Source organism: Boleophthalmus pectinirostris, unplaced genomic scaffold (genome assembly GCF_026225935.1).
Source record: "Boleophthalmus pectinirostris isolate CB_2022bp ecotype Guang Dong unplaced genomic scaffold, ASM2622593v1 HiC_scaffold_17, whole genome shotgun sequence".
In the NCBI taxonomy this organism is placed as follows: Eukaryota; Metazoa; Chordata; class Actinopteri; order Gobiiformes; family Gobiidae; genus Boleophthalmus; species Boleophthalmus pectinirostris.
In genome coordinates, this window is record NW_026571115.1 from 22,922,870 (window position 1) to 22,949,549 (window position 26,680).

The following is a 26,680-nucleotide window of genomic DNA, read 5'->3' on the forward strand; positions in this document are numbered from 1 at the left end:
GGTGGAACCTGTATCATTAAAATTGACGACAGGAGAACGCAGACGACAACAAGGAGCGCACGAGACATCACTCACAGCTTTTTGTAGCAAAGGTAGGGAATGTGATTTTAACATGTGACAGGAACAAACCATTTAACTGCAAGCGAGATTCATCCGGATTTCTTTCGGACCTAAATGGAGGTTTGAGTGGAATCGTTTCCCTTGACTGATGCGCGCGTATTGGAAGAAAGCGGCTACATCGGACAGGGCTGACAAAGGTGCGTCGGTGAACGTGTGCGTTTCAACTCCTCTTAAAATAGCGCGCAATCCAAAATACATTATTGCTAGTCCATTCCATATCATTCCCATTGAAAGATGTTAATTTCTCCCCCCTTTGCCATATATACATGTTCTCATGCTTTGTTTTTTCAGACAACCATATCAGGAGACCAATCAAAATAGCATATTCCCCTCGGGTCTCTGCGTGGGGTAGCAGCTCCAGCTAAACCCATGACCATGTTAACATTTGAAGCTGCCATAAGAAACCTGGCTTGTACGTAACGTAAAATAAATAAGAAACGTGACTACGCATGGGACACCACCCCTTGGCTTTCTCTGTCATCTCCAGTATATCTATGCGTAATATGTGGCCCGAATAAACTATGAGACAGCGAAAGACCTATTGTAGTTTCTCTTCTGTTGATACTGAAATACTCTGTGCATTTGTGTCAGAGAGACTTTAAACTGTAGGAACAATTTTAGGTCAGACTGCCTATGTAATGAAGTGCCTCACAGTAATTGTCCCGGCACCTGGGTCCATTTGTTTTGTGCTTCTTTACATACTGGCGCAGAGGAGCAGATGGGAGATGGAGGAGCACGAGGGGAGGGAGGAGGGGCACGTGGGGTGGAATAAATCAGAACAGAAGATGGGGGTGGCTAGGTGGGTAGGTGGTGGCTGGGGTGCAAATGGATAAAGAAAGGGCAGCCAATTAACTAAAATTAGCTCGTTTTTGCAGGCAGGTTACTAATTGTCCCCTTCCCTTACGTCACCTCCTGTGCTCCAGCCTAGGTGTTGTGTAATGCCCACTCTGAAGCAGTCAAGAGGAGACTAGCCCGTTTCCATGGCAGCCACGAGCACTAGCACCAGCATGGCCATAAAACAGTCCAAGTAGAATAAGACATGGCGGTTTGATAAACATAGTTATTAGTTCCAAGTTACTGCTCAGGAGCCCTCCCTGAAATCACAACGGCAGCATGTCGGTTGTCATGGTGATGTATAGATTAGTCACGCCCCACTCCTCTTTCCATTTTCTCTCTGGTGAATTACTTTAATATTTCTGCCAAGTTTGTCGATGCAGAAATAAAACAGTCACTAAACTCCACCATTTAATCATTTATTGTAGCAGTTCCTTAAGTCTCCTATGTTAGACTTTGATAAAGATGAATCTGTGTTGTAACAATTTATGTACCAGATTAAAAGAAGCACAAGCAAGACAGAAGGTCATTATAGCTTTGAATAATCATCCATCTTTCAATTAGGGCTGCACAATATATTGCAAGCAAAATCGTAATTTGAGTAGGTGCAATTATCAAATCACAAAACTGCAATAATTTTGGTAAAAGAATAGTCCCTGTAAACAATTAAATATCTTACTGTTTAAAAAACTTGTAATTTAAACCTCTACAAACATGTTCTGAAATGCATTCAATTCTTTTATTGGTTTGGAAGTTAAAGTCATATTTGAATCTTTTGTTAAATGCTCCTGAGTGTCTGAAATGTGCACTCAGAACAGAATCCTTTTATCTACTGTATACATGAACTGCAAATCTAATTAAAATCACAATATGTGCCAGAAAAATCACAATTTGATTTATTAAAAAAATTGTGCAGCCCTACTACAAATATGCCTATACGTTTAGTTATGAAAATCACATAAGTAGAACAAAAATAGTGGTAATTAAAGTAATATATTGTGGTAAACCAAAGTTGATGGGGATGTGATGTCAGAGAGAATTTAGTACAAAAAACCTTCTACTGCAAACTACAAGGATTCGATCTTAATATGGCTCTGTGTCGTAGCAGATGTAGAACATTATGTGACGTTCATAACTTTTTACTGTACATGTTCTGCCATGTTTCTTGTGTCTCAGATTGACTGAAGCTGTACCATGCCTGTGGCCTCCACCAGGACAGAGCCTGGTGAGAGCACTCTCTTCATCCGCTCCTATTACATCACAACACCCCCACATTCACAATGACTCAAACACAGAAGACATTGTTACTGTACATTTGGGTTTATTGATTCTTTGTCTTCTCTTTAGCTCCCCAGGTGTTGGACGCCATGAGTGACAGCACAGCCAGCTCCACGACGGCCAATGACCTGGACCTCATCTACCTCAAGGGCATCATGGAGAACCCTCTGGTGAGCACCATTCTATTTTACCAAATCACATCAAGAACACACACTACACATTGCAATTTGTATATCTTTGAAAACAGTGATACACTTTCCCTTACTAGTATGTCTTAAAGAAGACATGTCTTAAAGAAGACATACTATGCAAGATTTACTTTTTTGAGTTTTTAACCACACTATACTGTTGTCTCCTCATCAAAAACAAATCTGGAGTTGTATTTTTGCTTCATTCACACACTTAAAGCCGTCTTCTATGAGCAGTAAAATGCTTAGTTTACCATTTAGTTGCATTACAGACTGATTCTGCGGTCTAATTGTGTTCACAACAAACGCATGGCCTCATTAGCATTGCAAGCAATGTTGTTCATCCAATGCCTAAATTGGAAATAGAAGTGATGTTTATAAAGTACATTCTCCAAATGCAAAGTATTCTCCAAATGCAAACATTATTTTAAACATGCAAACATATTTAAATGGAAATTAAAGCCACAAGAATGCATAATATGTGCTCTTTAATACTTAAAGAGTTACAACTTTCATATTGTGGGCATTGATTTGATCAGTATCTACACAGTTACACAGATTAGTATTGTGAGGTTGTATTTGTGAGGGTGTGAAGCCTTTTCGCTTCCTCACCAGCTGCCTGTTTTTTTCCAGGAGCAGGATGAGAGCCTGAAGGCACCACGGCTCTCTCCGGTGCGAGAGAACAATGTGGAGCTGCTCCAGGAGATCCTCCGAGACCTGGACCCGTTCAAGAGTTGCTCCGACACAGCGGCCGAGCTGTCCAACATCCTCACACAGCCACACTTCCAGGTACCATCCACAATATACTGCTATAAATACTTCTTTACATATAGGTGAATGGGATTTTAAAACATTAAGATATTTTTTTGTTTTAATCTTAAAGAAGACATATTTATATTTTAGACAAATTTATTTTATATTTATATTTCAAATTGTAGTAACAAAGTAAGTAAAGAGTAATGGCCATGCATGAGTGGTAAAGGGAAATTTTGTGAGCTATGGCATAGAAGACTACAGGAGAATAAGATTATTAAAACAGCATGAGAAGGGAACCTAAAGACAAACCTTCTTCATCCACTGGAGCCTCTTTTGTCTAATGGCCGCTTTATGTGTATTTCCAGTCCCTGCTTGAGACCCATGATTCAGTGGCATCCCAAGCATGTGACAGCCCACCACCCAGCCCCTGTGACTTTGTGGACCATGATGACGAAGACGAAGATGAAGACGAGTGCGACACACACAACCACCACCCGCCAGACGCAGTCCGCATGGTGGGCATACGCAAAGTGGCAGGAGAGCATCTGGTACGGCCTATTTTTAAAGGCATTTTCTGTATTGATATGGTTTTCCTTTGATTTTCTTTTTTTTTTCTTTTACAATTTCAGGGAGTAACGTTCAAAGTAGAAAATGGGGAACTCGTCATAGCCCGCATTCTGCACGGAGGAATGGTAGACCAGCAAGGCCTGCTGCACGTTGGAGACATCATCAAAGAGGTATTTTGGGGGATAGGATGAGATGTATAGCATTTTTATATCGCATGGGGTCAGGGTTTATGTCAGTAATTTCATCATTTCAAGCTTATATTTTCAGATTTAAAACAGGAAAAGTATTCTTAAAAAAGTTTACACTTATAATGTTTTCATCAAGAAACAATAATATGATCTTAAATCATAGTGTTTTTTTAAATGCCATATAAATAATGATGTGTTGGGGAAACTGCAGAATGCTTTTGAGATGTGCATGTGAGTTATTTATGAGCTGAGATCTAAAACTTTCAAAAGGATATTTTAGGAAATTATGTCCTTGTAAGTGCAGATGATTGAAAGCAAAACCAAACTTGAAGAAACTTTTATCTCTCTCTCCCCAGGTAAATGGGCGAGAGGTGGGCCGAGACCCTCGGGTGCTGCACGAGGAGCTGCAAGCTGCCAGTGGGAACATGGTACTGAAGATTCTCCCCAGCTACCATGAGGCCATCCCCCCACGAAAGGTGAGAGAGCACACAGATGATCAAACGTGGACATAAAATAAGACATTTTCCTCCCTGTGTTAGGTGTTCTTCAAATGTCACTATGACTATGACCCGGCCTATGACACCCTGATTCCCTGTAAGGAGGCTGGCCTAAGATTTGAGACCGGGGATATTCTGCAGATTGTCAACCAGGATGATGTTAACTGGTGGCAGGTAGACAAAAATACTTAACATATGAGATATTTTAAATATTTGTATGTGATTTAGAATGTAAGATGTCTTTTTTTGTTTTGTTAATAGGCACGCCATGTGGAGGGAGGAAACACAGGGTTGATACCCAGTCAGATGCTGGAAGAGAAGAGAAAGGCCTTTGTCAAGAGAGATGTAGAGCTCCCGCCAGCAGGTAACCATCAGGACGCAGCTGAGTCAAAATAACTCTTCCAACTATTTTAATTATTCTACTACTGAGAGTCATCTAGTTTATGAAGTAAAATTGTTAGTAAGGCATTTATAATAATAGTATCTAAAGGTCCTATATTACACAAAGTTGATTCTTCTGTTGATCATACATGTCTGGAGTTGTGTATTGTTTAATTCACACATGTTTGAGTAATCTTTTATTATCAATGTGTTTATATCTTCAAAGCTCAAAATGTTTCCAAATTAACAGCTACCTTTTACCTTTTGTTCAGTAGAGATTGGAAATTCCACAGCTGAAACTCATCCAAAAAGGAGTTACATAAAATATTTAAAGTAAAATGGTCGGTGCACCTGCTTTGCATCACCACAAGGAACACGAAATGTTCTCCTTGTACTATTCCAAAAAAAGATCGCTAAGAGTTTTAAGTGGAGTGGATGTTCATGATTACATCTGTAAAGTGCTTGAATCTGTGTTGAACCTGGTGCACTGGCAGGAGGGCGGTTTCAGATTAGTTACAGTAATCTCTTTGTGTAATTGATGTATAATGGTAGTTAGTGATTAGTTGGGTTAATTTTGGAAGAGAACGCTCCAAAACCTAAATACTATAATTACTGGACATGTCACCATGCACTGTACAGCTGTGTATATATACAGGGTATATCCAACATTCAACGGATGCTCTGCACATTATGCAGTGTAATGGAGGACACAACAGTAAGAAAAAAGAGCTATTTTAAATGTACCAGTAGCTATTTTTAAAAAACAAAGCTTGCGATATGAATAGCTGCTGCTTTTACTGAAAAGGACAATAAACAATTGTGACGACGTGTCACAATGAAACAGTGGAACTTATGTGTGTGTAGCATTGTTGTTTCAAGGCCATATGAATATTGTACTCTTTCAAATATTTGGGAAAGCACTGTTTTGTGTTAAATTATTATTATGTCTGGTATTTGTCAAAAGTGCAGTGCCACAGCTGCACACTCAGTTGTTAGACAGTGCCCTCTGATGGTGTCACAGTAGATGACAATAATAATATTTTATTTCTGAACACGTGACAAAAACAAACGCTCCAAATCTAATTCTGATCATTTTACAGGTAATCTGTGCACTGGTGTTGGATTAAAGAAGAAGAAGAAAATGATGTACGTGACCACTAAAAATGCAGGTAAACAAATATATTTATCATTAAAACCAACATAGTGACTGCTCTTCTCTTTACTTTACTTACAGTGCACCTTTTCTCTTTTTTAGAGTTTGACAGACATGAGATTTTGCTGTATGAAGAGGTGGCTAAAGTCCCGCCTTTCAAGAGGAAAACCTTGATTCTAATTGGTGCTCAGGGAGTTGGGAGGCGGAGACTGAAAACCAAACTTCTACTGAGAGATCCCCTTATCTTTGGCACCATTATTCCTTGTAAGACCATCAATTATTTTTACATGTTGTTTATTTGTATGAAATGATAAACACAGACAAATGAGTATCACAGTACTGTTCATCAATGTCACTATTATACTGACTATATTCCCTCTCTCTTTCTCCAGACACCTCCAGAAAGCCTAAAAAGGGTGAGCGTGAGAGCCGCATGTATGCCTTCACCAGTCGCAGCAAAATGGAGGCGGACATAAAAAACGGGCGCTACCTGGAACACGGCGAGTACGATGGGAACCTGTACGGAATCAAAACCGAGTCCATCCATGAGGTGGTGGAGGCTGGACGTGTGTGCATACTGGACGCCAACCCACAGGTCAGAAATACAAGACATTTCACCACTTAAATTGTCTTCAGTATAAAGCATTTGTTCGAGTCATGCTTCTAAAAGTCTTGCTGTTTTAAAATATGAAAATTAAAATTAAGTGCACATGACAGGTTAGACTTAAAATTTCACAAAAAGAAACGACTAACATAATTTTATTTAAAGGTACAACTTTTCTGGTGGAGGCTTCTGTTATTGCGTTGCCTAGAATGTTCCATGGTACGACATTAACACATCTGTCTCACATTTAATCATTACAGATGTTTCTATTGCTCAAAAATACAATAATTCCTTGGTTGCCTTTCCACAGATCTGACCGGTAATGTAGCCTATTGTCTCCCTTGAGATACATGGTTTTAATCTCTACCATGGGGCATTCTAGACAAAGCAATAACATCTCCATGAAGACAAGAAGGTGACAGACCCTCCACTAGAAATGTTGCTCAGTATGCCTTTAAAAACGTGCATACACTGCAAAAACTAAAATCTAACCAAGTTAAGATCACTTGAATTAACAAAGTTTGACCATGATTTGAGTAAATTTCAACTCAACAAGTAAAATGGAAGACTTTTTGTACTTAAAATATAGCACTGAAAGTTAAGAAAAACAACAACTTTTTGCACTTAAAAATAAGAAACAAAATTGAATGTTGCTTGAATTAAGAAAAACACACTTATTACATTGGTAATTAAGTTGAACTGACTCAAATAAAGTAAAATGTTGTTAATTTAAGTAATTTTAACTTACCTAGATATAGATTTTTGCAGTGTAGTTTATTTACTTAAGTATAATTTTACTTCCTGCTTCGACATCGGCAATAGATGTGACATGCGTAGAGGTCACATCTAGCAACTAGCCACTGTACTGCTACCAGCCAAAATCTAAATTGCACAAGTTATGACTAGACTAATAAAAAGTAAACACCATTAATGATGAAACTGCTCGAAAAATGCTTCCTTGTCCCTGAGTTTTAGATTAAATTTTCTTGGCTGATGAAATAGGCAGAGGTGTTCATTTTAGATTTCACTGCTATTTATTTTTTTGTACTTCTTTTCAACAAACTGCCACTCAACTGATGTAAAACTGTGATAAATATTTCCCACCAAACCAAGTAATAATCAGATATACTTTTTTTTTAAGTAACACTGTCGCGATAATTACTATATTGTTCAATACATGACAGATGGAGCGATAATTTTTTGGCGTCACTATTTATCGTGGGAACTTTTCTTTGTGCTAGCGGGACATTTTTTGCAATATAAAAACATTTTAGCTGTATAAGATTTGTGGTTTAGTTTCAGGATTATCATTAACTGTCTATATTTACTTAACAACTGGAATATTTGTTAAAAAAAAAAAAAAGAGTGCCTGATTTTGCTACATACTGCCTTTTATTTTTGGAATTTAGGTTTGAGGTTTAGTTTTTATCTTTGAATTAAGCTCATCGCACGGCATTCTTACCACACTAATTTGTTTAATGCCGTCACAGACTTCTTGGGGAATAAGTAGCTTCAGTTTTGAGTAAATCAGCTGGATGTCATGTGTTTAGTTCTAAGCTCTAAGGCTTATTTAACAGTCAAACATGAGCCTTTCTTTGTCTCGTCTAGTCTCTCAAAGTGCTGCGGACTTCAGAGTTCCTACCCTACGTCGTCTTCCTCCAGGCTCCAGAGTTTGAGGTGCTGAAGGCCATGAACCAGTCGGCCGTAGAGGCTGGTGTGGTGCCCAACACACTAACGGTAAGACAGAGCAAGGTGCCCAAACGCTTCAGACGCACACGCAAGTTTTAGTCAGTCAAGTCAAGTCAGTGTCTCCAATATGTCACAAAAGCAAAAACAGTGAGGGCATTCTTACACTTGTTTTGGGAATATCCCCTATTACAGAAGTTCTGGACAAGCAGTTTTTTCTTTTTTGGTCAAGGGTGTATTCAAGGATATTTTCTCTAGACAGATTTTGCACAGTTTGAAACCTCTGAGTCTTCACTGTATCTATCAGCCATGTTATTGAGCACCATCAGAAGAAAAGACTAATATTAAATGTTGGCAAGAGAGGCGCTACTATAAAATAACAAAAAAAAAACTATGAAATAAAATGCTTACTGCCATTCACGACAGTTACATGAAAATTAAAAAAAACAAAAAAGAAAGTTTAGGTTAGGGTTGTCAGAAGTACTGAAAATCTTGTACTAATCGATACTAAATTAGTATCGAAACTAGATACTCAAGTGTCACTACTGAGAATAAATCACATAACTAGATCAAATTTGACCTTTCCTGAACAGTTTCACCTTGAGTTTTATTAGAACTAGCACATACTATTATTTTGTTGAAAATTACAATACTGTCTTAAAAAAGAGCTTTAACATTTTGTATCAAAATCGGTATTGGAGAATTGAATCTATTCTTTAGTAATGAAGTCAAGTTTGAAATTTTAATATTGTGATAAGACTAGAACAGGGTTGTCAAACTCAAATTCACAGCAGGCCAAAATTAAAAACTGGGCCTAAGTCATGGGCCAAACTAAATATTTATTGAAAATTTTCAAGAACATATGCATGTTTTCTCTTCTTTCGAGATATGTACTGGGGCCCGGTCAAGCAAGGCCAAAAATTCAAGTTAATGCATCTGATGTAAAAATTTATTCAACAGATACATATGTACTCTAGTTTATGAAACTGTTAACCTTTTTTCTGTACCATTTTTGGTTCTAAAGTTACATACATTTTAAACAGACCATGTATGCAACATTTATTTCCCAAATTTCAAAGACCTGCAAATCATGTAAATAAATGGATGTATTTCATCATATCTTGTGTTATCCATCTTTGATCTATTGATTAAGGTACATGATTTTTCAAAAAAAAAAAAAGTATTTAAAATGATAAAAATTTGCTTGGAAGGACTGACATATTTTATAGAAATAGTTTCCTTTCATTTTGAAGTAATATTAAAGTATTCGGAAGAAAAAACTGACAAATTATGCAAAATCATGCACCTTCTACTTGCTTGCACAATTTTCCCTCCGTTACTTTTCCCTCCATTACTATGACCTTTCTTAATAAAAAATCTCATTACTCAAAAAGTAAGAGGTTTTTCAACCTAATCTTGTACCATATAGTAGAAAACTATATGAAGCAAATATTCAAACCAGTTTGTTAAGGATATGTAAGTGAGAACCGCTAGTTATCACTGTTTGTATTTATTGCCCAAAAAGTGCTGCATATTTCATTCCCTCCGTTACCAACATTAGTTTTTTAAATTTTTTGTCAACAACTTGAAAGAATATCGCAGGTTTAACTATACCCTGTTGGAGTTCTAACTCTTTCCTACATTCTGATACTTTACTTATTTCAATAGTCCCTCTAGTTTCTGAATAAGAGCTATTTGAATGTAAAAATCTGCCCCTGTTTCCCTCCATTACCACTTGACCGGACCCACTGTTAAACCTTTTCTTATCAAAGTAAATGTTTAATAATAGTTTTGCTCAAACACTGAATCCAGAACAAGCATAATATAAAATAATAACAAAATTTTAAATAAATAATGTCTCTATACCCTATCTGTAGCTTTTGAACTCTTTTAAATGTTTTTTTGTTGTTGTTGTTGTTTGTTTGTTTTTTTTTTTTTTCCACAAACCAGCAACCAGTCAAAAATAACACCTTGCTTCAATAAATAATCTTAATAAAAATGTACTTTCAACTATGAACAGTCAAAAATCATAAAGAAACATTCATCCAAGCTCAGACTACACTGTGATTCACTCTGATGCACATGGGTCCAAAGCAAATACTTGGCATCTATTCTTAGATACAAGTTCATCAAAGTAGTAGTAGTAGTAGTAGTAGTAGTAGTAGTAGTAGTAGTAGTAGTAGTAGTAGTAGTAGTAGTAGTCATCTGACACTAGAACAAGCATATATGTAGTATAGTTGAATTATTTGTGCTGTGTCAATATGCTCCTGTCCAGCAGAGGGGGACAGAATCCACAAGCTTCACTCAAAGGTAAAATGAAAAAGAGAAAAGACATTTGTAACAAAGCAAGGCATTTAACCTTATTTGTCTTCAAAGTCTGTATATATTGGTGTACGAATGACTGCTTTGAGTGGCCATTGGTGCACTGTATACATGTGACTGTATATCATTCATTTACCTCTCATATTCCACTTCACATGTATTTCTCAGGACGAGGAGCTGCGGCCGAACATGTGACCAAAGTGCCAAACTCCAGGCAGCCTTCGGTCATTACTTTCGACCTGACCATCGTCAACGACAACCTAGACGAGACCTACCGCACCGTCAAGGCTGCCCTGGAGACGGTGTCCAAAAACCCGCAGTGGGTCCCCGTCACCTGGGTCTTCTAAAGGCAGACAATAGGGAATGGCACAAGTAATGCGTAAAGGAGACAACAAATAATTTCACTACTGCTTTTACTAGAATTACAAAGACAAGAGGTGGAATTAATGGGCAAATATGGTGCAGAATAAAAAGCCACCATAGTTTACATAAATCTTGGAGTATTCAATAATGTGCCAACACCACTGCCTCTTTAAAGGGCCTATATTATGCAATTTTTTTTCTGTTATAATGCTTTATACACATCAAAAAATACACCCGGATTTGTGTTTTGTTTCATTTACACATGTTTAACACACCAACCCTGATTATTTTTGGCCGACTTCTTCTCGAAAAACACTCCACCTTGTGATGTCATGTGATAATATAAGAAGTGCTGCACTGTTTTATAACTTTGTACACCTTCACTAGAATCATTTGGGTTATTTCAGACCAAAAAGAATGAGAACTTTGCACATCAATTACTTGAGACGAGTGCGTTGGAGGAGAGGGAGCAGCCCAAGAACATAGAGAAAAATCCCACACACTGTTTAACTTGCAAAATGTGAGATTTATTAGGACAAACCGTTTCTACAAAAGGCCTTTCATTTTTTGTTTTTTTTGTTTTTTGTTTGATGAAGACCTAGTGCCAAAACGTTGCACAGTTTGTCCTAAGAAATCTCACATTAATTAATTTATTTATTTATAAGGGAAGGCCCTTGAGATGTAGTATCTCGTTTGCGAGGGGGTCCTAAATACATTAACAAAAATAGCGTTTACAGAAAACACAAATCAAAACAGAACAAAATACAAACACAACACAAAGATAACATTCACACAATACACAGACAACATTCACACTATACAATACAGGATTCTAAGATATACGTCTCTGATTTTGTCATCAACACATCTTTTTTATAAATAAGATGGTGTGTGGGATTTTTCTTTAGGTTATTTTAGACCTGGAATGATTAATCTCTACTGAACTAAAGGTAAAAGTTAGCTGTTAAATTGAAAACGCCTATGTGAGATCACAAGGTGGAGCAGAGCATTTTGAGCTTTGGAAATGTAGACAGACTAACAAACCAGGATTACTCAAACGTGTGTGAATTAAACAAAACAACTCCAGGTATGTTTTTGATGAGGTAACAGCATTTTAACATGGATTAAAGGTCACAACAATCCAGTTCATGTAATATAGAACCTTTAAAGCATCCCTACAATTTTCAACATTATTAAGCGATTTAAGAAAATTTGCTGACTTGATATGTCCTCATGACTTATTCCACATCTTTATGACTAGACAAGCTGGATTTTAGTAGCGGGTGTAAAAGGATGATCAAGGTGCTTTACTCTCACATGATGAATTGAATGTCAGTAAACCACACATTTTACATTACATGGTTCCAGGAGGGGGAATGGTGGTTTATACTGGACGGGTACATGTGCGTGAGCCATTAAGATTAATCTACATTTTGCCATATTATCTTTATAGTCTTTGTCAATGTTTACATGTAGTATTATGTTTACACCGTCAATCAACAATTTCATCAAACATATTTCTATATACTGCCAGCAATAACCTCTTATCTGTCCCGTTTTATAGGTCATACATAGAAATCCTGGTGTGTACATAGAAGTCACGTTTCAGACATATACAAAACTCACACTTTGCACATTTATTTGTTATAAGCATTGTATAGCTGAATATTTTGTTATAAGTTCTCCATTGTAAATTGTTGTAGATAGCATGTAGATTGACAAGTATATTCTAGACACTCATATATTAGGTATGAGTCTTTTTCCTAGTACATTAGCCAGAGCAGCCATCTTCTAAGCAACACTTACTGTAGAATTCATTATAAAGGCATTTCCACACATATAACTTGTGAATGGGCATGGCTGTCTACTAGTATTTGCATGTCAACCGTGCATAGATGTAAAGCACACCAGAGCAAAGTGGTGACTATAGTCCTACATTCAAATCGGGCAACGCAAAAGTCATTATACAGTATTTTCCTAGCCCGTGGATGGTGGATGGTGGATGGTGTGCTTTGCTCTAATTGTCATTTGTGCCAACACTGCAGAGGTGGAGATTCTTATTTTGTGGCAGCTAATAGTACTTGGATGCACAATATTTTATTTAGAATAAACATATCTGGCAGCTTCTTTCAGATACATTCCAATAACCTAACTGTGTCTTTTTTTACTATCCTCATAAATGCAATAAATGCATACATAACCTGTCCTTGTACTACACATACAGTATAAAATAATATGCACAAGATAACATTCACACTATTGACGAGTCTTGCTTTAAGTGTTGAGATTTTGTATTTCCAATTAAACATTGTATTTATATGTACTGGTATAGGCTGCCACTAGCTACAACTTTGTTTAAAAAGTCCACTCCAAGCAGGAATGTGGTCTTCATTGGAGCGGCTGACTTTGTTAATGCTTTTCTTGTGTAATAAATGAGCAATTTGCTTTTTAATTTGTACAATTGTTTAGTTTTTTTAAAATATATATATATGTTATATATAGATGTGATATGCATGGACTATTGGAGGAGCCACTGAAACTGGCTTCTCTTACACAATTTATTCAACTGCCTTGAATATAATGGCATTTTAAAGGACTTTGAACACTGGGAAAAACAATATCTAAGTAAGTTTAAATGACTTAGATTAAGAACATTTTACTTTATTTGAGTAGATTCAACTTGACAAGTAAAATTATCTACTGATGGAATAAGTGTGTTTTTCTTAATTCAAGCAACATTTGATTTTGTTTCTTATTTTAAGTACAAAAAGTCTTATTCTACTGGCAGATAATTTTACTTGTCAAGTGAAATTTATTCAAATCATGATAAAACTATCTGAATTCAAGTTATTTTAACTTGACTAGATTTTGTTTTTTGCAGTGAAAATGTTATGGCTCTTTTTAAGACAAGAGCAACTATGATTATACCTGGTTCATCTCTGGTTAAAAGGGTCTATTTGAAAAGGCTTGATAACTATCAACATCCAGTCTGAGGTCCACTCATGACTCCATAGGGTTATATGGAGAGCATGCATGTTTTCTATAGAGTTATCTTTGTGTTTTTAACAGACGATGAACATTTTGTGGTTTCCTTTATGCAGTGAAATGATCTGTTGATGTCACATAGCCCAAAGCTTTTCTGTAACAAGCAGCAAATGTGGCTAAACAGTTTTTAAATATGAATAAGAAGTACTTTTCTCTTGCCTAGTCTTGTGTCTGTGGTGTGGAGAATGTACTTCATGTCTCCCTGGTGACTTTCCCAGATATCATAATTCATTAAACATCATTATTGGAAATTTTAACCATTCTTGAACTGCACCATTCAGTCGCTCCTGTTGTAGAGCATTTGTGTGCTTCCTTCACAGTCTTTTAGGTTCTGCGAGGCTGAGGCAGTATGTGGTGGTGGGTCTTGGGTATTTTGAGCTGTGTTCTGCTGGCTGGAGTGGTCCTCTTCTTCCTGACCACCGGGCAACGGTACAAAGTCTTTAGTGAGAAATGTTTGAGGCCCCCGGGAGCTCTGGTCATCGACAGCAAGAAAAGGGATGAACGGCTCAAGAGAGGTGAGTACTGTTTATTCACGAATGATCTGAAGCGTTAAGAGGTTTCAGTAGGACAGTTTTTTTATATGAGAATAAATGGTAATGTAATATAAATGTTGCTGAGTAATCATGAAAATAAAATATGATCATTTGAATTTCAAAAAGGATGATTCATGAGAACAAATGCAGTAAGGAAAGTGTATTGCAGATACTTAGCATAACCTTCAAATGATCATGAGTACATATACAGTCCAAAAGGTATTCCCTTGTTTCTCTATTGACTGTTGAACATGTATTAATTAACTTCTTATTGTACATTTCTTCTAAATTATTGTAATAATTATTATAATCATTGAAATTAATATTATTATTATTATTGTTGTTATTGTATCATCACTGTACACAATTAAACCTGTGGTAATTGTTTTTGACAGATTTATTGCCCCTTTATTATTTTCAGATGAACAGATATTTTTAGATAAGTAGTGGCAACAGGAAACCAGAGTATGGATTAAATGATGCAAATGCCACACACTGGCGTCGAGAAACCTGTAACCTGAGCAGGTTGTTTTACATCTTAGGCTTTAAAATTTGACTTACACAAACTTTATTGATCCACAAAGGAAATTACTTGGACACAGTGGCTCACATCTCACATTATATTAAAATAACGAGTAAATAAAGAGTAAATTAAAAGTATATTAAGAGGATATTAAAATAAAGAGTAAAACATTTAAATAGTAAAAAATACATTCTAAATAAGCAGCAGAAGAAAAAAAAAACAGCAAGAGACTGGTGTCATACAAGGCATAATTATATAAATGTATATGACCAAGTAAAAATAAAATAAAAAATAAGTAATAAAAATATCTATATATACAAGAGGTAGTTAGGAAAACAGTGCAAAGATGATATAATGATTGACTGGACATAGGGTTATTTGCTATATAAGTGTGCTGTAGGTGTGCTGTAGGAGACTGAAGGATCTGTTGACAAAAATAGAAATAAGAACTTCATAAAGAATTGTGTTTCATTTTCACCTAGGTTTTCGGGTGGAGCGTGTGCCCCCGTCCTTGGATGCCATAGTGATTGGCAGTGGAGTCGGGGGGCTGACAGCAGCTGCTCTGTTGGCCAAAGCTGGTAAGAAGGTTGTGGTTCTAGAGCAGCATGACCAGGCTGGGGGCTGCACACACACCTTTGAGAACAAGGGGTTTGAGTTTGATGTAGGTAAGAGCAAACACAAAGAATTAAAAACTATTAGAAATGTTCTTGTTTGTTAGAAGTTAGTTTTGCCTGTCACCTCAGGAATCCATTACCTGGGCCAGCTCCACCAGAACAGCTTGCTGAAGGTGGTTCTAGACCAGATCACAGATGGACAGCTGCAGTTCACACGGTTAGAAGAGCACTTTGACACAGTGATCCTGGGTCAGGCTGAACAGCGCAGGTATGACCACCATACATAGAGAAAAGGCTTTGTTTTATAATCACACAGATGTAAGACCTAGTGCCATCTCAACTTGGAAAATTGACTAAGAGGGTAACTATGGCCAAAATAAGATGAATGCATGTGTTGTTGTCAAACTGAGATAATTTCTCAGCCAGTTTCACTTTGTAGAAACCATCTGACCTTGCAGTGTTAGAATTAGTTCGCTTGACGGTAGGCGGGTACTTTTTATAATTTAAACAATCACTGCTATTTGGTCGTGACGTATGTAATGCGCCGCTAATGGGATTAACTGGTATATAAGTTTTTCCCAAATCCTGTAGGAAGAAGGGCAATAACGTCTTTCCCCTTGATGAAATTCACCAAACATTCTTTTTTGGCTTTAAATCCTCGATCTCGGGAATCTTTGACAACGCTGAATATATGGCTCTTCGCTGATTAGCTGGTGCCTGAACTTGCACTTTCGGGGTTTTTGTGAACCTATTGTATTGTGAATCTATTGTATTTTGATTCCTGACCTAGTTGCTGGAGAGAAATGAAATTGAGCAGCGGCACTAGGTGGCACCAGCCCTGCTAGGTAAAAGTAGTCATTAAAGTTAAATCTATTTTGTGGAAAAAAGTGCTATAGATAAAAACCAAGCATTGTCAACTGATCTCTGAGGTTTGCTTGAATTAGAAATGACATACTAATAATACCATGAAAGTATGGTGTCATAATTTGAACTGCTATTGTAGGGAATACCATATTCATGCTGGAAAAACCGAAATGGCAGCTAGCCTGAAGAAACAGTTTCCTGGAGAGGAGAAGGCTATTGAGGAGTTCATGAGACTGATGAAGGTACTGTTGTAGATCATGGTAACTGTTGGGAATGATGATGAGATGAAATGAGATAATGTAATTTGAATGGATAAGTGTTGTAGAATAAATTTAATCTCTCAGCTACTTCAAATTATACTACAAAAGTATGGGACACCACAAGGATCAGTTCTAGGGCCACAACACTTCTTTTTCATTTTAGTATTTGAACTATATGAGAACAAGTTCTACATTTGCCTTCTGTTTCCCCTTTTTTTCTTGCAGTTAGCCTCAAAACGAACACCTTTAATCGCCATACTCAAAATCATTCCATACTGGTTGGTGAGGTTCCTTGTTCGGACTGGCCTACTAGACCACATTTCATCTGTGTTCCGTCTAGCTACAACCAGCCACTCAGTACTGATGTCGCAACTCACACAAAACAAGGACCTACAGGCCCTCTCAGCGTATCTTTTCTACGGTGCCGTACAAAAAGCTAACATTATTTAGGCAAATAGCTGGATGTGTGTCTGAAACTTGTACTTTCATCATAGGTGTCTCTCCAAAAGAGTCCAGTTTTCTCATCAATGTTCTCCTTCTTCATCACTACAAGCGTGGTGCATACTATCCACGAGGGGGCGCTAGTGAGTTTGCTTTCAATATCATCCCTGTCATTCAGAGGTCAGGGGGAGCTGTGCTAGTCAGAGCCCCAGTGCAGGGCATCCTGATCAACAATCAGGGAAAGGCCTACGGTAAGTTTACTAATGAACTCTTTTCTACTATTTGATTTTTTGTGTCTCATTTATTTCACTTTCATTTAAATCAACTAATAGACGTTGTATGCCAAACATTATAGAATCTTCATTCTATAATACATTTATCATAACTTCCCATGTGGTCCTCATGGTTCATAAAATGTCTTCTGCTGCAGGAGTAACAGTGCTCAAAGGCAAAGAGGAGATAGAGGTCCATGCGCCTGTTGTCATTTCCAACGCAGGAATCTTCAACACGTTTCAGAAGTTTTTGCCCCAGCACATACAAGAGAAACCAGGCACACTATTCTGTTAATTTGTTAAATGTAATTAAGTTGAGTTAATATTGTTATGTATATGTAGAGATTCATTCATTGCTGGGAATGGTGCGACATGGAATGGGCTCCTTCTTGGTCTTTGTTGGTTTGGATGGAACAAAAGAAGAGTTGGGGATTGTGTCCACCAACTTTTGGATGTACAAAGACAACAATCTGGATGAACTGTGAGCTTGTATCTATTTAATCTATTTCTTTAAAGCTTTGATTTCCATCAACAAGATGTAGTGATTAAAGTGTCTTCATTGTACCTGTGTGTTGTTGTAAAATGTTTTGTGCTATTGTACTTTAGCCAATATGAGCTCAATGCTATGCAATTACATTGTCCATATCACTTGGTCTGCTGGTAATGGAAATTTTAATGCAGATTTGTTTTGAAAATATGCAGCCATGAATGGAATTTAAACACCTGTTATCTTAAAACAGGTTGAACATGTCTTTTTGGCACAATCTAGAAACACTTCTTTTACATGTTGAGTTCATGTTGGTTTCTCTGATATCGGCAGAATGGAACGATATTCCTCTCTTAGCGGGGAAGAGGTGCTGGGCAACATTCCGATGATGTTTATCACATTCCCTTCTGCCAAAGATCCCACAGCCAACATGAGACATCCAGGTACCCCCAGCAAACTGTTGAAGTCAAGGATCAACAGCCTTGATTTGTCTGTGTCTCATACAGGAAAGTCCTGCATGACGTTGTTGACCATGGCCCGCTATGAGTGGTTTGAAGAGTGGAAAGACACTAAGCTGGGTAAAAGAGGGCAGGACTATCAGGATCTGAAAAACAGCATGGCCCAGGAGCTGCTGGACTGGGCTTTAACTGTCTTTCCTCAGTTGAGAGACAAGGTGTGTGTTTGATTAAGCAGTGACCTATTATACTTGTATCTTTTAGTATTCAGTGGCAAAATAAATATAGTGCTCCTGATTTTGTAACATATTACAGGCTGATCGCAGGTGAAGTAAGATACATGTATATTTTAGTATATTATTTTGCATTTTTTGCATATTATTATTATTTTTTTCTTTTTGCCAACTTTAGTACTGATAATTTACATCAGTATTATAACATACAAGTCTCTAGCTGCTCAAAGTTATACAGCTTTCCAGAGCTTGAGCAACATGTAACCCTTTTATGCCAAATGTAAAGACGGAGGATCAAGTCTTGCAAGTTCATATATTTCCTCTTGCAGTAATTTGATCTCGCTAGATCTCGTGATCTCTTCCCATCCCTTTTATATGCCAGTGTAATGCTTCTTTCATGTAGGTGGTGATGGTTGACGCTGCTACCCCTCTCACTAATGTGCACTACCTGGGTGCACTGAGAGGCGAGATGTACGGAGCAGAGCACAACTTGGAGCGCTTCACACCGGACACTGTGGCCAGGACGCGGCCACAGACCCCAGTGGAGGGCCTCTACCTGACAGGTGAGCCCACAGCCTCAGAGAAGGGTCAATGGACTACTCTATGTGTAACACTCCACCTGTGTTTGCATTTAGGTCAGGATGTGTTCTGTAATGGCATGGCAGGAGCTCTTCATGGGGGACTGCTCTGTGCCTCAGCTGTACTTAACCAGATCCTCTACATTGATCTTTTGGCTCTGAAGACACGCCTCAAACAGAAGCAAACCCAATAGCACCATTGTGTAATACTTAAAGGCATATCATATTTGGTTTATATTTATGTGGTTCTATGATATGTGCTATTTATAGATTTTTCATATTTTGAATTCTATAGAAAGTGAAGTGATAGTGGTGTTTGAAAGCTGTCCTCCTCCAAGACTGCTGCATGTATTGGATGTCAGTTCAGGTGCTATAAAGAAATTGTAAACCTTTATACTATGGTCCCAGGTTAATGTGACAGGAGATGGTTATTCTGGTTTAAGGTTACTGAATCTGGATGGTTTGTGTTTAAAACATTTCTATTTGCCCTTGTGTTTAAAACATTTCTATTTGCCCTTTCTGGCACACATTTATATTAATATACTTAATAATAATAGTGTGACATTGCATAATTTATTTACTGAACAGTTAGAAGTTACATAGTGAAGAGTCACAGACCAATGTAATAATTGTATTTTCTTTTTATTCAAGGTTTTCAACTGTGGTATATGGAACACTTAGTAATATATATTTATATTTTCATCTTTATAAGTGATTAGGAGCTTCGTTTTCGCTGAGTTCGATCTTGATAGTGGCAGTGGGACAGTTGGACATGTTGGCCCTGATGGTCACAAGTTCACTGCTGTGGGTGAGACTGGACCCTTTGGCTTTCTCTCTGCTGAAGGCCAGATCAGTGTTTTTGGACATCCTCCGGAAAAGCTCTTTGTTGCACTCAGTGCTCTTGTCTACAACTCCTAGTGCATATGCATTATGTTTAATGCAGCGGTCAAAGGGCACTTTGTACATTACTGCCATTCTGCCCATGCACTTCTTGGTTGAGTTATTGTACAGGTCATAGGTGAACACTCCCACTGTTCCTCATGCTGTGTTTGGGGTCTTTGAGAAAAGACCATCTCCAGATGAAGATGCTTCAATAACAGATGGTAAAGGCTCAAAGCAGTTGCCACTCTCTGTATGCACTCTGCATGGGCAACAACAGCACACAAATACAGGTCATGTCTCTTAGATTACAGGGCCAAGATCGTGTCAATAAGAGAAACTCTTACCAGGGGTCACACAGGCTGTAACTGGAGCACTTATTCCTGACGGAGCATTTCCGATCTGTTAGTGTGGCTTTGCCAATAGATTTACCAAAGGTTAATCCCATATCCGTTGCATTATTGCCAATGTCAAATGCAGATTGGATTTTCTCAAACGCATCCATCATAGAGAGTGAGAAAGCTTTACCTGTTGCTCTCACTGTCGCACGCACAAATGTAGTGTGACTGCTGTGTACACACTTTTAAAACAGGCATGGAGGAAGTAATTGTCAAATTGTTATGTTTCTTATAGTATAGCTGAGAATCAGCAGTCGTGAGTCAGAGTAATTTCCAGAAGAGAAAGCTATCTGTCCTCTTCTGTCTTCTTTAATCATACAGGACAAGCAACATTTCTATAGTCATGTTACTGGTATGTGTAAACGTGGGCAGAGTAAGGACGCATGTTTTCTTTTTTCTTTAAAAATTGTTCAGTGCATTTAAAACCAATATTTCAGTCTATTTTTTTCTAAAATTTACATTATGTGGCTTAAATTTATAAATAAATACATCTAAACTAATACTTGATTCTGTCTTTACTATGTATATACTTTTTTCTCAGTATATATGTAATATTCCATTAAGGTTTGACAGGTCAAAATTCCTCATTGCATATTGTCACACTGATTTATCATAGATTATATTCTTAATGTTATTTTTTGCTTTATGCTGAACCATCTTGCCAAAGCAAGTTTGGGAATTTGGCTCACTGACAAAGGCAATAAAACTTTCTGATTCATACCATACGCTCTGCCTCTAATATTGGCACTAATGACAAGCATACTTGATATACACACATGATTTTATTTTAGAAGTAAATACTGAATCAAACATGTTCTAGAAATGAATATATTATACCAAGGAATAGACATGATTCTATCCAGAAAAACAATGTTGGTCAAGAGTCGCTGACATGTATTCTCATGACTGCAGAGCAGCTGGTGGACATGGCTGCTCGGACAGTCACAGTGTCTCCCTTGTGAGTGAGACTGCCGCTTTTAGCTTTGCCTTTGACAAAGCTTGGATCAGTGCTTCGGGACATCTTACGAAACAGCTCCTTGTTGCATGGAGTATCAGTGTCAAAAAACCCTATTGCATATTCGATTCTCTGCATATTGAGGTCAAAGGGCACCTTGTACATGACTGCGATTTTGCCAGTGCAGCTCCGTGTGCAATTGTTGAGGAGGTCGTATGTGAAAACTCCCACTGCTCCACGCGCCACCACCGGAGCTTTTGTGAACCTCGCCTCTCCGGATGTCATTGACTCGATCATGGGGGGCAACGGAACAGAGCAGAGCCCACTCCTGGTGTAGAAGCTGCAAGATTATTTTGGGGTCAACCTTTTAACAAACATTTGTATTTACCACATCTAATATATCAAAACAAGCCCAAAATATGAACAGGTAAAATCATGAAAGTATACCTAATAACTACATAAATTAAATGTAGATTACTAACATTCATAAACATAGTACATTTTGCAGTTTAGCAATAGAAAGGTTACCTGGGATTGCAAAGAGAGTATTTAGAAGACTTATTGCATATTTCCACAGAGCACTCTCTTTTTATAGGAGATGCTTCAGCTGCGGCACCCCCAATTGTGCCCGCTGCACCGATGGAACTGGCTGTGATCTCCACGATGGCAGAAGCTAACTCCATCTTGACAACACAACAAGAGACATGCATCTGCACTGGAACTCAACTTCAGCATTCTTTTGTAGCATATAAGGAAGTTTGTTACATCACAAACAATAAAAATTTTTATGCAATTATCATTCAGTAATTTGCATAAACTTGGGATCTTTTTGTGGTAAAAATTAGTTTTCCCCCCAAATTCTGATTTTGAATAAGGGATTATGGGAGTAGTTATCAAATCACTTTATCTGTTCATTTTTCTTCCAAGGGCTTGTACTTGATTTTGAAACATGTGTCAGAAACATGTGTTAGATTGAACCATTAGCCCCACCCACTAGTACATTTTGGTGTTCTGATATTGCACAATGACACAGAAACAAATGTCTGTAATGTCTTATGTGGTTATTAATTTATAGTTGTCCAATATCTACTAACTTTTTATTCTGGGATTTTATTATCTGGGATTCCAAAATAGATTACCTTATCAGTATATCTTTTGTATTAGCTGGCTGCTCAAAAAACTTAAAGGAACACTTTGAAAACACTTCAGATATGAAAAAATGTATATATCCTGCATCTAAAATAAATACAAATATAGACAGGGCAAAATTTAATTTCTGCAACTCAAAGTGCTTCTCAATATCTTGTGTGGCCCCCACGTACTTGTTTCACTATGTCATGGCATGCTCCTAACGAGACGATGGATGGTGTCTTGTGAGATATCCTCCCAGATCTGTGTAAGGGCATCACTGAGCTCCTGTAGAATCTGAGGAGCAACCTGATGGCATCTGATGGATCCAAACATAATATCCCAAAGGTGTGCTATTTGCTTTAAGTCAGGTGATCTTTAGGGCCATTTAATTGTATCAATCCCTTCATCCTCCAGTTACTGCCTGCATACTCTTGCCACATGATGCCAAGCATTGTCGTGGATCAGGAGGAACCCAGGCCCTACTGTGCCAGCATAGGGTCTGACAATAGGTTCAAGGTTTTCATCCTGATAAGTAATGGCAGTCAGACTGTTGTTTTCTAGCTGTAGAGGTCCATGTGTCCCTCCATGGATATGCCTCACTGACTCATTACCATCACTGACCCACTACCAAACCACTCATGCTGAACGATGCAGCATATTATCCTTCTTGTCTTCACCAAACTCTTTCATCTGTGAAAAGCACAGGGCACCAGTGGCGGACTTGCCAATTCTAGTGTCGTCCAACAAATATCAATGGAGCCCCTTGGTGCTGGGCAGTGAGCACAGGGCCCATTACAGGACGTGGTGCCCTCAAGCCACCCTCATGAAGTCTGTTTTTGATTGTTTGCGCAGAGACATTGTGTAATAACCAACTTTTTTTCACATAGAGATCAGATGTGTTAAATACAATTAAATCAGGTTTGTGGAGTTGCAAGCCTGCAGAGTATGGACACATGTTTTGTTTGTTTGTTTTTGCTGAGGAGGTCCTGTGTGAAGACTTTTCACTGTTCCAAGCACCACCACCAGAGCTTTTGTGAACACTGCCTCTCCGGATCTCATTGACTCAATCATGAGGGCCAGCGAGCAGATCAACATTTCAAAACAGGCCCAAAATATGAACAAGTGAAATATTGAGAGTAGACTTAATAACTACTAAAATTAAATGTAGATCATTAATATTCATAATAAAAATAAATAAACAGAGTACATTTCCAGTTTAGCAATAGATAAGCTACCCGAGATTGCAAAGAGTATATTCAGAAGACTTATTGCATAGTTCCACATGGCACTCTCTGTGTGAAGGAGATGTGTTGATCACAGCCTCTCCAACTGTGGCTGATGCCCCAATGGCATCGGCTACAATCCCCATGATGTCAGAGGATAAATCCATCCCGATGGCCCGACAGGAGACTCACACAGAACTGCAAAGAACCTGCACCTCGGCATTCTTATGCTGCAGATCTCAATTAGGACTTACTTTAAATTTGTTACATCACTCAGCTATTTTAATTTCACTGCGAACAGTTATCATTTCACCATTAAATGTTTTTTGAATGTTTCACAGTATGGTATTTATTGGTATATTGGTAATTAACAAAACCAGTGCTTTTATTTCAGTCTGTTTTTTGGCTAAATGTTACATTCTGTGACTTTAAAATGATGCATAAATACATTTAAACTAATACTTGAATCTGTCTATCTATCTATAAACTTCTATCCTATAACTGTCTATCTATCTAAAAGGTTTATGGGCCTTTGCTGGAGGATACACTGGCACACCCAGTTTTATCTTGTCAACAGATTTACTGGAAACAATTATGTTTATTAGTGAGTCTGAATCATCTTTCAATTAACACTTTGCTCTCACCGACCTACACACAAGGTGAGTTAATTCAAAATTTTATGCAGTTTGCAAGGTTCTTTATTTGTCTTTACACATATTCAAACAAACATCAGTTCACATGTTATGAATTGCTAATTTCCTTTTGACAAGTATTAACCATTTATCGAGAAATCAATTCAGCTGAGAATCATAACTCACAATCACTTACTTCAATTTTCATGAAAGCCTTGCCACTGGTGGACATGGTGGCTCTAATGGTGACAAAGTTACTCTTAAATGGGACACAGGAGCCATTAGCTTTGACTCTCACAAACCTGTCCTCCTTATTATTGAACATGCGGTGAAAAAGTTCTTTGTCACACTGAGTGAAACTGTCAAAAAAGCCTATGGCTAACACAATGGAGTGGAGGTTGAGGTCATAGGGCACCTTGAAGAGAGCAGCCACCTTCCCCAGACACTTTTGGTTTTGGTACAGGTCATACGTGAACACTGCCCCTGTCCCTCGCATAGATCCACGGGACTTGGTGAAGAGCCCCTTTCCAGAAGAAGAGGGTTTGATGGTGATAGTTAAGGGTTCTGCACAGACTCCAGTATCAGTGTGCACTCTGGAACGCAATACATTTTCAGTTACAGAGTGCAAATGTGTGGATTTTGAAATAAATAGATAAAATATAAAATAAAATAAGTAAACAATAGATTAATCAAATCTGGAACACATGCATAAAATTATTACTGTATGGATAAAGTACACATAAGCCATCTTACCCTGGGTTGTTCAGAATATATTTTGAAGTCTCATTTTGGATTCGAACAGAGCATTGTCGATATGGGAGAACTTTAGAAATGAACCCTCCAATATTACCAGCTGCATCCAAAACATCATCTACCATACCCGCTGCATCACCAATGTCCTCCAGCACCTCACCAATATCACACTCCTCTTCTTCTGCCATATTTGTGTCTACCAAACATAGAAACAGTGAAATTATAGTCTCAAGGCACAATTCACACAATTCAACCACAAGCATACTGCGTAAACATCTTACCGTGTGTCCAGGACTGACTTTCCACAGTGAGACACTCAGCTGAAATATATACACGTTCAAAATCACAGTCATAGTTCAAAGTTCTGTTCATAATTCTGGGAAATGTTATAGGTTTACTGTTCATTTTATTATCAACAATCAGTGTTTATGTTCATGTTTATTATGTGAGTAATAAAGTCTCCTGTGGGGCTGTAGGGCTCCCGTTGAAATTAGGGGTTCAGCCTCTTATCTTTCTTGGGTGACTAAATGGCTGAATAAATAAATAACTACATACACACCTTGTTATAGGAATCTTTACTTACTGTTATTCCACAACAACCTCATCATGTTACATAAAAATGTGTTGGATTAATAGATAAGCCTAAAGTTGGATAATGTTTAAATTCATTTTTTGAAGTCTTGAAGTCTTTGAAGCCTTGTGGTTAGCTTTTTTTTGGGTTTTTTTTTTTTGAGTGAGTTCTTCTTGGCTTCAATTTGGTTTTTTTGTTTTGCATATATAGAGCTTCCATGTTGTCCTGGTGTGTGTGTGTGGAGTTTGCATGTTCTCCCAATGTCTGTGCAAAGTTTGCATGTTTTCTCTCTGTGTCTGTGTAGAGTTTGCATGTTGTCCCAGTTAGGCCAAATTTTGAAGAAAATATTGCTGAAGAAGATAAACGATAACACTGAAAGAAATTTATTCCACTGACTCAAAAACAAAAGAGCAGATTTATACCACAAAAACTATTCTAATGTACAATACTTTTATAAAAATCATGAGTTACCATAAACAAACAGCAGAATTAAGCATTTTAGTACTCAGTTTGCATCTGTAATGAGTCACAGAAGTTATTAATTCCAGTTTGCATGTTCTCCAGTGTCTGTGGAGTTTACATGGTGGGCAGTGGTGTCATAGAAACAAAACAACTATCAGTACATTATTATTGTCAAGTGTTACTAAGTGTGACACACCTGGAGTCTACTTTCTCTTTTATTTTCAGAACAGAAAGCTGTAAGCTTTCACACACACACATGCACGCACACACCCACACCTACACACACACACACACACACACACACGCACACGCACACACACACACACACACACACACACACACGGCTTAATGCATTTTGAACCCTTTGACTCCAATATTTTAGGTCACACTCCTATCCTGTGAGCCAAAAGCTGTTCCCAACAAGTTTTACAAAT

The 26,680-nt window shown here is 37.7% G+C and overlaps 1 protein-coding gene and 1 pseudogene across 1 annotated transcript; both read left to right on the top strand.

Moving 5' to 3' along the window:
• Nucleotides 1–3: 3 nt before the first annotated feature.
• Nucleotides 4–10,921, top strand: LOC110162341 (MAGUK p55 subfamily member 2-like; annotated as a pseudogene).
• Nucleotides 10,922–14,331: 3,410 nt separating this feature from the next.
• Nucleotides 14,332–19,436, top strand: LOC110162270 (inactive all-trans-retinol 13,14-reductase-like). Its single transcript, XM_020927138.1, has 12 exons — nt 14,332–14,497; nt 15,521–15,703; nt 15,782–15,920; nt 16,656–16,758; nt 17,002–17,197; nt 17,271–17,468; nt 17,648–17,767; nt 17,832–17,970; nt 18,310–18,419; nt 18,483–18,649; nt 19,068–19,227; nt 19,300–19,436. Exons 1-12 carry the CDS (start codon nt 14,332–14,334, stop codon nt 19,434–19,436), a joined length of 1,818 nt encoding a protein of 605 aa, XP_020782797.1.
• The last annotated feature ends 7,244 nt before the right edge of the window (nt 19,437–26,680 follow it).

Bases quoted from the DNA above. Each gene is read 5' to 3' on its own strand.
- LOC110162270 (XM_020927138.1), top strand. From the start codon at position 14,332: ATGTGGTGGTGGGTCTTGGGTATTTTGAGCTGTGTTCTGCTGGCTGGA. The intron at 17,469-17,647 runs GTAAGTTTACTA...CTTCTGCTGCAG, and splicing joins CAATCAGGGAAAGGCCTACG to GAGTAACAGTGCTCAAAGGC. The intron at 18,420-18,482 runs GTACCCCCAGCA...TGTCTCATACAG, and splicing joins AGCCAACATGAGACATCCAG to GAAAGTCCTGCATGACGTTG.